General features: G+C 31.6%; 1 protein-coding gene across 1 annotated transcript in view; it reads left to right on the forward strand.

Annotated features, from left to right (window-relative positions):
• Window positions 1-14,012, forward strand: part of LOC148953894 (leucine--tRNA ligase, cytoplasmic-like) — a 117,821-nt gene that overhangs the window by 50,572 nt on the left and 53,237 nt on the right. The window contains 3 exon segments of the mRNA XM_089086001.1: window positions 1,586-1,737; window positions 3,464-3,651; window positions 5,086-5,224. Coding sequence (XP_088942127.1) covers window positions 1,586-1,737; window positions 3,464-3,651; window positions 5,086-5,224 — 479 coding nt within the window.

Genomic DNA, 14,012 nt, shown 5'->3' on the forward strand with positions numbered 1-14,012 from the left:
TGGAAGCCTTTTTTACAGAAAAATAAGAAGAAAAACTAGAACAGACAATGAAAAGACAAGAAAATGATGTAAAAAATTATATAAGGAAAATGGTGTGATTAATCTATAATGAAAAAGAGAAGAAAGCTGAGAAAAATCACTTTAGATAGTGGTTTATTAAAAGTGCAGGACCCACTCGTTATAATGATAACAAATCATCGATAAATGCACCTCAAAGTGATATTCCAATAAATCTCAATTGATATTAATGCATATATCCTATAGAATGAATAGTTCAGTAGAATTTTAATTGTCAGTTGAGTTTTTAAAGCTGATTTTATATATATTGTTTAATTCTAACTTTGATTTTTGTGCAAATGGTTTAGATAATTTTTTGTTTTATTTCCTCTTCTTCCTTAGTTCCTGGGTCACTTAATTTTTTAAGAAAAAAAATTAAATGAACCAAAAATTTATCCCTCTCAGGTATCCAGCTCCTGCTTATATGCCTGCTTATATAAACCGGAAATAGGGTTTAGTTAGCGTCATATAGATTACAGTTTTTTTTATGAACATAATTGATGAACCCTGGAAAAGTCTTGCTTTTGCGAAATGAAAATTAATTTTTCTTTTGTAAATGAGAGGATACAAAATGATGTATCCGGATCAATTCTGCATTTAACTTGAAAGAGAAATTTCATGGAAGGAAATATCGCTTTTGTTGACAATTTATTCCCTGAAAATTTGTTTATACATTACTGAGCTTTTTTTTTTATTTTTTACCATCCTTTGGGAAAAAATAACTGTTTGGTAAAAATGACTTAATTCTTTGGCAAATATTTGGCAAAAATATACGTCACTTTGTATTTTATTTATCATCCTCCTTTTCTTTGTGGAAGAGGATGGTTATACTAAGAGTTCTAAGACAGTGGAACTGCCGTACATATGTTGATACAGCCATTCACTATTTCGAAATAAGATTTATAGTTTTAACTAATTCCAAGAGGAAGAGAATAAAAATAAAAAAAATCGCTTTTAACTGTTTAATTCTGAGCAATGTTTCCCATGAATTTGACAAAGCCCCTTGAATTGTTAAAATAAGAATAAGAAAATGCGGATTAGTAGATTATCAGATTAATAAGACTCTTTCAAAGTTGATCCCCCTTCACGCAAATAAAAATTCTGAACAGTGTCCTATTGATGATATACCCTTTTAAATCATTTAGTTCATGTAGATCTGAGTTCAAAGAAAAAGAATCGTGAAACTAATGACTGCCCATTCTTGTGAAAATACTCGCTGTTCCCATCCATAGGATCACGTGTCGAGCACATTTAATCTTTGAGTTCTTGCGGGGGAGGGGTTGGTCAAATTGAAAAAAAAGTTTGTTTTTTTACCTCTAATTTTTGTTTTTTTTTCGACGGGAGTGTTTCTGACCAAGGCAGTGGCTGAGGGATTCATGTTCTGTATGAAGCTTTGTATGTATCAGATGTTATTAACAAATAAAAGATTATACGTACTTTTGCTTTTGCTGGGATGACGTGGCCTCAAATTACTCATGCGAGTTGTCGCCTCATGACTGTGTCCTAATACATATATATCTTTTTTAAGATCCCAATTGTTAAAGTGCCGGACGGTATTATGCTTGTCGGACTTCACGAAGGCAAGAAGATTCGTGACGTTCAGGAACTTGTTAAAAAAGAGTTGACAGACCGAAAGCAAGCATTTATTTATGCAGAGCCCGAAGAACAAGTTGTTTCGAGGTACTTTCACGAATCTCTTTGGTAGCACACAGGATTTTGAGTTTTAGAGTTTTCAAGTTTTCTTCCTTTTTGAGCTAATAGATCCAAACAAAGAGAATGTTTGTATGAACTCTGAGGTGTTTGTACGGAATCTTTCATTTGTGTTTTATTATCAGCAGTCTTTTTGGCTTTCGTTAATGTTACTTCCAAAGTTTAGCGTTTTCTTTTATAGTATATATGTTTACAATTATATATATTATATATATAATTTTATTGGACACTGAAAATATTTTAGCTGAGATCTTTGCCAAAATAATTGCTTTATTTCATCTATTCACTGGGTAAAAAATATATTCATTTTTTTTTGCTTGTCTACTTCCTTAATTTTTTATGTATTTCCTCCCCTAGCACCTGAAAGGTATTGTTGTTTCAGTTTCACCCTGTGTTGAACGGTGAACACAAAATAGATATTTTGGACAAGAGTATATTCTTTGGGTTCATAGCCTCATTGATACCTCTTGAAAGAGAGAGAGGGCTATACTACCCTCCTTAAGACACCTTCCGCACTAATTTACATAAATATCTGCATATTATCCATTTTAAGACCGTTTTCATGGTCCATGACTTAAAATACATGGTCCATGACTTAAAATGGAAAGCATTTTTTTTTACTCTTTTTTTTCATTGGTTTGACTGTTGCAAGTAGGGTATCAAAAGCAATTGAAAATCGAGAAAAGCTCGGGAGTTTTTGCTTCGGGTTTATTTTCCAACTTGAGGATAAATAAAAGTTCAAATAGGGATAAATCCTTTTAATAGACAGTGATAATTTCACAAAAAATACTAGATGTTTCGGTCACATATGCAGTGACTGTTATCAGTAGTAATACTAAAATAAAACAACAAAGAACAATAATTAATATGCAAAATAAAATACATATTGGTTAATAACCTTATTCTTTTCAAAGCCATACTCTTAGCAAGGCATTAAACAATATACAGTTATTTTATTTTGCATATAAATTATTATTTTTAATTGTTTTATTTTAGTATTACTACTGATGATAGTCTCCGGATATGTGACCAAAATATCCTGTATATTTTGTGAATTTTTTTTATCACTGTCTAATAGGGTGATTTATCCCCATTTGAAATTTCATTTATCGTCATGGAAAGACAAAGTGGTCTTCGAAATTATCTACTTTGAACTTGAGTAAAGTTCGATTAAATTTTTGTTTCATTATCTAGAACTGTATTATTTCTTTTTATTTAAAATATAAAAAGTTTATTAAGCATTTGTATTTTAATTTCGAAAACAATCTGAGTTTTTTAGTTTCTCAGATTCGAGTTTGTAAAAATATTTTTACACTCGAGAAAAACTTGAGTTTCTGAATCAAACCCTAGTTGCAAGTATTTTTTTTTTTTTTTGCTAATTGTTTTGTTTTGTGACCAGAACACAAAATATTAAAAAAAAAATCCTCTTGATGCTATTAGTCGCAGTTTTATTATTCTGCTAAGAAAAAGGTTGATTACTTCTTCAACATTTGTGTATTAACAGTGTTGTTAGTGTTTAAATACGAGAAAGATAAAATTAATGCTTATTTAAGGTTTAGAATAACCCTTCAACCCCCTCTCATCCTAATGCTTCCCCCGATCTGCTAAGATTTTGACACTTGATAAGTTTATTGCTTATGTAATATCCAGTGAATAATTTTTGTGCGAAACATTTGACTCAGGTGCTCTTTTACAGATCTGGTGATGAATGCGTCGTTGCTCTTTGTGATCAATGGTATTTACTTTATGGGGAATCGGACTGGAAAGCTATTACAGAACAAGCATTGGAAAGGGTAGATACCTTCCATGAGGAAGTGAAGAAAAAATTCGTCTCAGCAATGGACAATCTAACGAGACATGCATGCTCAAGGACATATGGCCTTGGTATGGTTGTAAAGAATAAATCAAAATAGTGTAAAATATGTCGGTGGCCCCATAATAAGCTGTTCTTAACTCTCTTGTAAAGAGCCTCGGTGGAAGAACTGAGACTTCATTTCAGTGTCTGTTGAAACGATTTTAGCTACTAAGACACAACATTAAGACAAAACGAATTTCGCCTGAACTCAGTTTTTCTCTCTCTATTTTGCTGTTGTATCTGCATTTAGTTTGAACTTAAATCACTTTGCTATGTCTTTTTGAACCAAATTTGCATGTGCTCCTTGATTGCCTACGATCAACCAGAGTGAAAACACTTCCATGATTGTGGGTTAAAGAAGGTGCATAATCCCTACCTCTACTAAAAATTTGACGATGGAGGGGGTGGTTTGGATGTGTCAAATTTCAAATGTGTTTGTCTAATCATAAATATCTAAATTTCTAAAGTTTGACATAAATGGAGAATCTAGTATAACGATTGCGAGGTGTTTTTTAGCTCAGAAAGTAACGGAAGTTGAAGTGGAGCTATGCTTTAGTGAAGTAACAAAACGGAGGCTTGTGGGTTTGATCATTATTGTTGTGCAGCAAAAAACTACTAAATTCTAGAAAGCTAAAATTCATGCTATGAAGAATAATTGTTGATAGTGGTGTTGGGAGTGACATTGTCCTTAGCCTTTTATGTTAAAATAATTCCTATTATGTAAGAGAAAACCAATATATTTTCAAAAGCTAAATCTATAAAGTCAAAGCTTCTAAGTCTTTAATTTTAAATTTATTCTTAAATTTTAAAAAGCCAAAACTAATGCTATGATAAAAATTTGACAGTCCAGTTGGAAATGAGGTCATATCTAAATATTTTATTACAAAATGATTACTATTATGCAACAGAAAACCACCAAGTCTTAAAAGTATTGAAAATAAACAATAAAAAAAATATTGAAAATAAACATTAAAATTATAGTAACATTTTGAAGTGATGAGCTTTCAGCAATTAATATTACTATACATCAAATATTCAGTTTAGTTTATTAGCTCTTTTTAAAGTTGTTTAAGACGAACATGGTTTCCCTAAAAACAAGTGTTTGGATACTGCCTTCTTTCCTAACTGTAAAAAAAAACCAAAAGCTTTCTGGGTCACTGGTGCTTAACTTGAAGACGGATTATAATACAAATATTTTCTTTTCCAGTTCTTACAGTTTTGAAAACAAAAACACAATTACAGTGAAATAAATTTTTGAACTGATGGATCTTTCAACAATTAATATCATTACACATCAAATATCCAATTTGATGTTGTTGATACTTTCCAAGACTGTTCAAGACGCATATAGTTTTCAGTTTTCATATAGTTTTCATAGATATTTTATTTGTTTTCTGTAAATCTTGAAAACTACCAAATTTCTTGGTGACATGCATTTGAACATTTTTTTTTTTTTTTTTTAGGAAGTAAGTTGCCTTGGGATGATAAATGGTTAATTGACTCCCTGTCAGATTCGACAATCTACATGGCCTATTATACCATTGCTCATCTTATACAAGGAAATTCTTTGGATGGAAAATCGCCTAACGCACTGAACATAAGGTATTTAATAATTGTATTTTTTTATTAATTTGTTGGTTTGACTGTTTCTAATCGTTTAAATCACTTTCTGAATGAGCCATTTTGTATACTGGTAATATAAATCTCGTGTCCTTATACGAGATCCTTATACTCCTTTATCCTTATCCTTAGCAATTTTTATATCTGATTCGCTTAGTAATAGAAAAATCATTTAATGAACTGAACGCAACTGGGTAGTGAGGAGATAATAAGGTTGTATTTAACGTTATTACATTACTATTAATTAAAAAAAACTTTTTCCACTAAATAAGTTTAAAAAACAGTAATGAATCCAAAAATGTACAAAAATAGAATCAAATAACTGCAAAAAAATCAAATGAATTTACTTTAAAAATGTGCATTGTCAGCTTAATATACATATGCTGATATTTATTCCTTAAAATAGCCTATTAATTAATTTTTTGATTTCTTAAAATTGTAAAAATGAAAACATTTAGGAGAATTTTTTTCAGTAAAGTACAAATTATATTCTGGCTTTTAGAAAGCATAGGGGGTTTCGAACCCTACTCATATTAATATCTGCTCGTTTTGAGTTTGACTATGTTATTTAATTCAATTTCTGATTGTTTTGGGAATATATATATTTATATATATATATATATATATATAAATATACATATATATATATATATATATATATATATATATATATATCTATATATATATATATATATGTATATATATATATATATATATATATATATATATATATATATATATATATATATATATATATATATATATATATATATATATATATATATATATATATATATATATATATATATATATATATATATATATATATATATATATATATATATATATATATATATATATATATATATATATATATATATATATATATGGACCATGCATGACAACACATTTCTCAATATTATTTTTAAAAGTGTGAGGGTCAATAACAGTTTGAACACTATTCGAAATTTTGGACCGGTTGTTGGGTCCTTGGACACGAAAATAGAATTCCAAGGGTTCTGAAGATGTTGTTGGCGTTCTAATGTCATCAGGACTTCTTTATGCTCCAGGCATATGACATTTAAAAAAACAACAAGACAGATTAATTCTAGCGTTCGAAACTATGTGCCTTCCAAGAATCTTGAGTATCAATTGGACTTGTTTGAATTGTTTGGACATTGTACGACATGTCCTACGAATGGATGACCAGTGACTTCCGAAAGTTGTCCTGCACTGGTAACCAACAGGTACACGTCGTAGGGGCAGGCCCAGGAATACGCTGTGGTACAAATAACAGTCTACGGAGCCTTTTTTCCTCGATGCTGTGGGTGCCCCTGATCGCATAGGCAGAACTAACAGAACTAAGATAAGGATATCATCAGCCTGTCGTGCATTGTAATAATGAATAATATTAACAGAAACAAACATATAAACAACCATACTTGAGTATTTTTGTTCAAAATTTGATATATAAGCTTAACGGCACTAAAAAATAGACCGTATAGGCCAGTGGCACAATTCTAATGCGTTAATAAATTGTCCTAACTGATATACCACCACTTCATTTACCAATATCTGTCTTGTATTACTTTACAATCAATTGGAGATGTATCTAAAATGTAGATGACCAAACTGAACAACAATGGAATAAATAAGAGTGCATAAGTGAAAACACATAGACGAAGAATGGACAGAGGAAAAATATTTTTTAACTAATTAATAATACCAATATTACAGGTGCTTTTGGCCGCTTTAACTGAGTATCGTCTGCAAATTAGGATGAAGTTTTACTTGTTCCTGCCTCCCTTGCTAGTGAACGTCTAAAGCGGGGCTCCCACGGCGTCAATAAAGTTAATAAAGTATTCCACAAAGTTACATACCGTAAAGTTCGTCGCGCTCACACATGAATTTTACCTTCCTGACTCTATGGAATTTTTTTTAAGTCATTAATTTGAATTATTCACTGATTTATGTTTGAATATATTTAACATTATTTTTTGATAACGTTTGCAGTTTAACAAATTGGTATCCAGTTAGCTGTTGTTTTTGATTTTAAATTTACTAAAGAAGGCTCACAGACAAAAATGAGAACCCAATTCTTAAAACATTACTTCGCTTATTTTCTTGAATGCATTTTCAACACAAATTCTGTCCTTATGTTCCCCTTGTGAGGAACTGTATATTAAAGGTTTATTTCTCACTAGTGAAATAAGCAAGTCTTCTGCTTTAATGTAGCACATATCAATGTTCCACAGATTAGAGAAAAAAGTTCAAGACTGGCTATCTAATTAGTTTTTTTTAGCTGAATTGAAAATTTCCACAAGTCTTCTCCTATTGGCTAAACTTTCCGGACCTTATTGAAAAAGTTAAATAAAGTTTAACTTCTTTCCGACAACCATAAAGTCAATAAAGTTATAAGAGGAAAACGGTTTATTAACTTTATGGACAGCTTTATTAACTTTATTGACGCCGTGGGAGCCCCGCTTAAGTAGGGTAAAATCAAGGCGAACATTGTATTTTGCTCGTCTTTAATATAAACAAAGAAAAAGAGTGGACCAAGTGAGGAGCCCTGTGGCACCCCCAGATTCTTTTAAACTGTAATACCTGACCATTCACTGAAACGTATTATGTCCTCGGATATTTAAAAGTCCGAAATAGTTCAATGGTTAATCCTGTACACAACTGCAGATAGTTCTCTCTTGACTTGTGCTATAAAACTCTACTTTAGCTTTGACACTAATGGATCTAGCACAAGGACAAGTGACATCATAATTGTTAGCCTTGTCAACAAATAAGTGCAACTTACTACAGTGTGATATTTTGTTCATGTATTTGGCCTCAAGTTCACACTTAGTGTACTGCAGAGGTTAGACCCTTAACACTTTGTCGCAATAAATTGACAACGTTAGAAAAAAAAATCAAGCCTAATTGTTCTCTCTCGCTAATGAATAAGGTCGAAGGAAGCTGTATTTTTTCCCTTTTTGGTTTTTATCCGTCTCCCCTTGGTTTGTTTGACGAGATAATTTCCGTAAATGAGTGATCTAATCTTGAGAATAATGAGGCGTATGTTCAATTCCTTTTCTCTGAAAATCTGAGACAGTGCATTCACAGGTTTAAACTATTTTTCTTGTTGACTTTTAGTAAATAATAAAAGACTCCTGGAAGGGGAAATCTGGTCTTTTAAAGTAAGACGAAAGACAATTATAGTAATTCATTCTTTTAACTGACTAACCACTTACTTTCGTCTTGAAATTTTCATGATTTTAACTCTAATTTTACACTAGGAAGTTTCTAGCGTGTGCATTATTAATAATTGCCATTTGTCTCCAATGTATAACGGAGCGTATTATGGGCCTATTAAACTATTTTCTTGTTGACTTTTAGTAAATAATAAAAGAGTCCTGGAAGGGGAAATCTGGTCTTTTTAAAGTAAGACGAAAGACAATTATAGTAATTCATTCTTTTAACTGACTAACCACTTACTTCCGTCTTGAAATTTTCATGATTTTAACTCTAATTTTACACTAGGAATTTTCTAGCGTGTGCATTATTAATAATTGCTATTTGTCTCCAATGTATAACGGAAGTAGTAACCGTACAATGCATTGAAAGTATACATTCAAACTTACGCCTAAGGCATAGATATGTATGTAAGTTTTCAATGCATTGGACGGTTACCAGGGTCATTTGCGTACAAACAGGTCTACAGGTCTTTACACTCTAGGAACGACGCAATTTCAAAGTTCAATGTCTTTTTTTTTTAGTTCAAAAAACCGGGGTCTCTTCTTTTTTAATCGCCTATTATTTTCTGTATATAATAAGTTTACATATTTGATTCTCCATCAGTTTCGAGTCGTGTTTATTATTGATATCAATTTTTGTAAATAAAAAGAAAAAAATGATAAATATAAAAATTTTATGGTGTGTAAAAAAAATTAGCAATATTAAAAAAAAATTTTCATTAACTTAAGGAAGAAATTCTTTCCTTACACTATAACTAAGGGATACTTATACACTTAGAAGCCTATTGTTTTTAGTAGTTGAAGAAAACTCTAATTCTATTATATGTTGAAATTTAAGGTGTGATTTTTTATCAGGATCATTGGTCTTTTAGATGTTTTTTTGAAAAAAAGTGATTAGCTTTTCTATCGTTAATTTGTGATTATAATAAAATGTTGATTTTTTAATGCATTAATTTTTACAAAAGTTTCCCTTTTTATCAATATCATTGTGTTTTTTTTTATAGTAATTTTTTTTAAAATAACTACTTGACAGTCTGCTTTTACTGTGTGATTTTTTTTTTATCGTTATAAATTGGTCTTTTTTATGTTTTTTTTTTGAAAAAAAAATTGATTATCTTTTATATCGTTATTTTGTTTTTTTAATAAATTTATTTTTTTTTATTTGTTTTTTTTGTAAAAATTCGTACATTTTTTAAAATTAATTTGGCTTTTTTTTATCATTATATGTGTTTTTTTTTTTTTTTTAGGGAGTGTTTTTTAATAAATAAACTTGACTTCTTCAATTTTTTGTTTTTTCTTTTAATTTAAATGTAGAATTTTTATTTATTTTTTTGAAAAAAAGTGCTTTTAACTATTTTAAAAAAAAAAAGTTTTTCAATAATTTAAATGACTAACATAAAATGAATTATTTTCACAAAACTAAAATTCATTTTTTTTTCAAGGAAGTGGACACATTCAATACCCCCTTCTGAAAAGAGGGCACGATATAGCGAAGGTTTACTAATGCAAGCTACAAGACCTTCAGTTATCAAATTCGCTACTAGAACTACACAAGACCAGCCAATGCCTGCGAATCTGTTAATTACAGGGACCTCTGACCCCCGTGTTAGCTCCATATCAGCTGGACGAAACTTTAATAGGGGGTGGACTGCCTTATATAATGCCTCATCTCAACCTGCTGAATATTGTGACCTTTACACCCCTCAAGTATTAAAAAGGAGTTCATATATAGAAGTCAAATCGCACTTTGTAATTATATAAATATTTTTTTTTCTACACCTTTTTTCAAAAAATAATAAATGATTTTCTCCGGTGAATAGCCCTTTAAAAAATTAAAATTTTTTTCTAATATATTTAATTTTATTTAATTAACAAAATTATCGATGTATATAAAGTAATTCTTTTAATGAATTTATATAACAAAAAAAAAACGTTAAATCTTAAATAATACATAATTTTCTTTAAAAGGAAACTTAAATTTAATAAAAAAAAAAATAAATATTTTAAAAAAAAAATAAAGTGAAAAAAAGTTCTACAATAAAGGTAAAGTGCACAATTATAATTATATTTTATTGCCTAATGCATTTTATTACATACGCTTTGAATGATCGTATCTACAATCGCCTTTCAATCAAATATGAATTATAAGGAGGGTCAGTTGCAAAGTGGAGTTTGAATAACATGGTCTTTATCTTCAATAAGCAATTTACATATGGATTTGATAAGTTTAAAATATGTCTTCTCTGTAATGTTAGGAAAATGTCTTTGTGTGACACCGTGTTTGGTAATATCATTGAGACAAGGAGTTGTTTACGAAAAAGACTGGGAGGTTGGTCTATTGGAACAGTGGTGTGCAGGCCACGCCCTTCGCCCACGCCCGCGATCGTTTGTCTATCCTCCTACATCGACGGACGCTCAAGGGTCACCCGATTCCGCCCGGATATAGGGGGATGGGGAGGGAGGGTTATAAAAAAGGACCATCCAGCATTTTCATGTTTTACCTGGATGTAGAAAAAAAGTTAGTCTTTCTCTGTCAAGTATTTATTCAACCCAGTTCAACTTCAAACAAATCCATTTACACAAGACACATGACAATACGGATTATTGAGAAGGTAGCATCATCAACCACAGACAGCTGGAGTTTATAATAAAAAAAAATACAAAGTTCTAGAGTCTAAACGAGATTCTACAAGGGAGTATGTTCCTAGTTCTTACCCAGTATAGATCATTAGAACGTGCCCCCCCTAGTAAGTAAAACTATCATGTGTGTTGTATTAATATTTTTTTAAAAATAAATAATTTATAGTGAATCACCACGATAAATCAGGCGCTGATTAGATTTTATGGTTCAATAGCCCCCCCTATGTGTTCACATTTTACTTTTTGTGAAAGTTTTAATTATTCTTTAATAACATGTAACATTTTTTCTATGTCGTAAGAAGGATCGGAGTTTATGAGTTGGTAACCATTAGAAATCGTGGACAATTGACAAATATTTAAAAAAAAAAAAAAATACCTTTATATGGAAATTTATAAGTAAAAAAAATACAAATTTCAATATGATAAGATCAATCACGCCGGTTCTTCTTCTATTCTTGTTGACACGATATTTAAAATGATAACTGGGCCCCTAGTGTAGAAATAATAAATTTTTTTTTAATTTATAATTTTTAAATATACAAAGTTCAATATTTGAAGCTATCGCCAGCTGGAGCTTAGGATAGTAGCGGGGGTAACACAATCTAATTGTACTAATATTTTTCATTTTTTTTTAAAAAAAAAAAATTTTTTTAATAAAAACATTATTTTTTTATAATAATAATACTACATTTTCCTTACTAAAAAAAAAAAAAAAAAATATATTTTTTAACGTGTTCAGTTGACATTATGAAAGACATAATACAATGTAACTTTCTTCTTCTTTTAATTGTTTAGGTGATGGTGATGGTGATGGTAGTGTGACAATTACTATGTGAAATTAACAAAGTTTATTAACTATAAAAAAATTTACATAAAAAATAAAACATTTTTTCTAAAGATTAAAAATATATCACAACCACCAGCGACAGCATGGAGTGATGGAGCAACTATATTTACAGGACCAAGTCTCTCACCACCAGCGGAGTTCGAGGATGAAGCTATACGGATCCTCGAGTCTATGGAGTGTGAAAGTGGCTTCCTTAACGATGTTTTTGGGGACATGGCCAGCCTGGAGGAATGAAGCTGCGATATTGACATGGTTGAGGGCCCAGAGTGGGCGGATAATTTCAGGCGCGAATATTTAGATGATGATGGTACAAGTAAATCTGAACCGGGTCCTCAGAATGACATTATCTTAGAGGACAATACAGGCTGTCTTGACCAATTGTCCCCAAACACCTTAGAATTGGTGGTGGGGGACCTCTTGAAACACCCCTCAACTGTGATTGAAAAGACCGGGAGTGTTGTTATTGATAAGTCTCTTTCACCCAACACCTTTCCACCGAATGCTCTAGATAGAAGTAGTAATACAACAGCAACAGTCTCCCCTCTTCCGGATTTTTTCTCTCCAACTCTGCCTTGCATCACACACTGGTCTACAGGGCCAAAGTCGGTGACCCTTTCAACTCTCTAGTGTCGGGAGGTATAATACCCGCCCCCCTGGACATTTCACATTCTTAGACTGATAAGAGTCGCGTCAGTCTTGAACAGAACCGTGTGGGGTTGGGAAGGGGTGTCAGGTTCAAATCATCAAGAGCAATCCAATTATTTTTTTTTAAATGAAAGTGCGGTTGATATGTATTTTAAATACTGGAACAAATATTGGTGGTAAAAACCCCAGAAGTTAAACATGTATTTGTATTTGGTCAACATGTGGCCAAAGAGTATAAACATTACGGTGTAAAATTATAACGCGTGGGGGCGTGGATCGGTGGTGTTATTTGTATAAAGTTTAAATGTTAACAGTTGTAGGTTTAAAAAGGATTTTATTGTAAGAGGGGGGCATAGGGAGAGGGCTAGATTTTTAAAATACCATTCAGATTGTGTGGGGTGGCGGGTGAGACCACGAATCTGTTTCTACACGAGGCTACAGGGGTTCAAGTATTAATTATTAATTGTGGAACAGATACCTCTTCGAAAAGATGCAAATCATAAAAATCTTGACAACCTTTCAGGTCCGTGTAGGGAGGGTTCAATGTTCAACAGAGTGGATTATAATTGTTTAATTGGTCAAGACCCCGTGAGACTCAAAGGACGATATCTTCTTGAGCGAGCTTATGCACATTTAATGATTGAAGTTAATGTGCTACAGTATGAACAAGACTTTGAAGGTGGTTAGCATTACGATAAGAAGGTAATATTAGTTCCAGTGCGTGCTCCTTCATTTGAATAAGTAGAATATTGTGTGTGTATTCTATCCCAAATGACCACAGAGACCGAGTAATGTTGTAATTTAAATCAGCTGCCGTCTTTGATTAGGTTTTTATAGGAAGTTCACCAGGGGGGGCGTGGTGTTATATGCGTTGACTATTCAACATTATTCTCAAGATTTCGCTCTGATGTAAATATAAATAATCATAATAAACGATGTAAAAAACATGGATACCAGTCAGTTGAGATGGTACGTGCCGAGCGAGCAATCTTACTTTATAAAAAATTGCAATACACACTCTTACAGAGCAATCATATGGCTTTGAACCGTGAGGTTAAGCTGAAAGATATGTGCGATCCGTCAAATTCAAATACTGTTAAAATACATGAAGCCATCGAGATATCTTAAGCTCATGCACACAAGAATTCCAATAATATCAGGCAAGTGCTGGAGGTCGGGGAGATGTTGAGTGACGGTGAAGACTTCATGCATTCTGAAGTGATCAGTCTACTCAAAAGAGTGAAGGGAGCAATTTCGTTCCTTTGCTATACAAAATATCCTCTGGTCCTATCACCAGATGATACAGTGGCCATTAAAAATCGTAAAATGTGGTGTTTGTGCAAGGGAGACTTTGATGAAGGTGTTGGGACGGGGGGAAAGAGGACGGTGATCGACC

Source organism: Artemia sp. Qi Xiang Cuo, chromosome 3 (genome assembly GCF_049724085.1).
Source record: "Artemia sp. Qi Xiang Cuo chromosome 3, ASM4972408v1, whole genome shotgun sequence".
NCBI classification, from domain to species: domain Eukaryota; kingdom Metazoa; phylum Arthropoda; class Branchiopoda; order Anostraca; family Artemiidae; genus Artemia; species Artemia sp. Qi Xiang Cuo.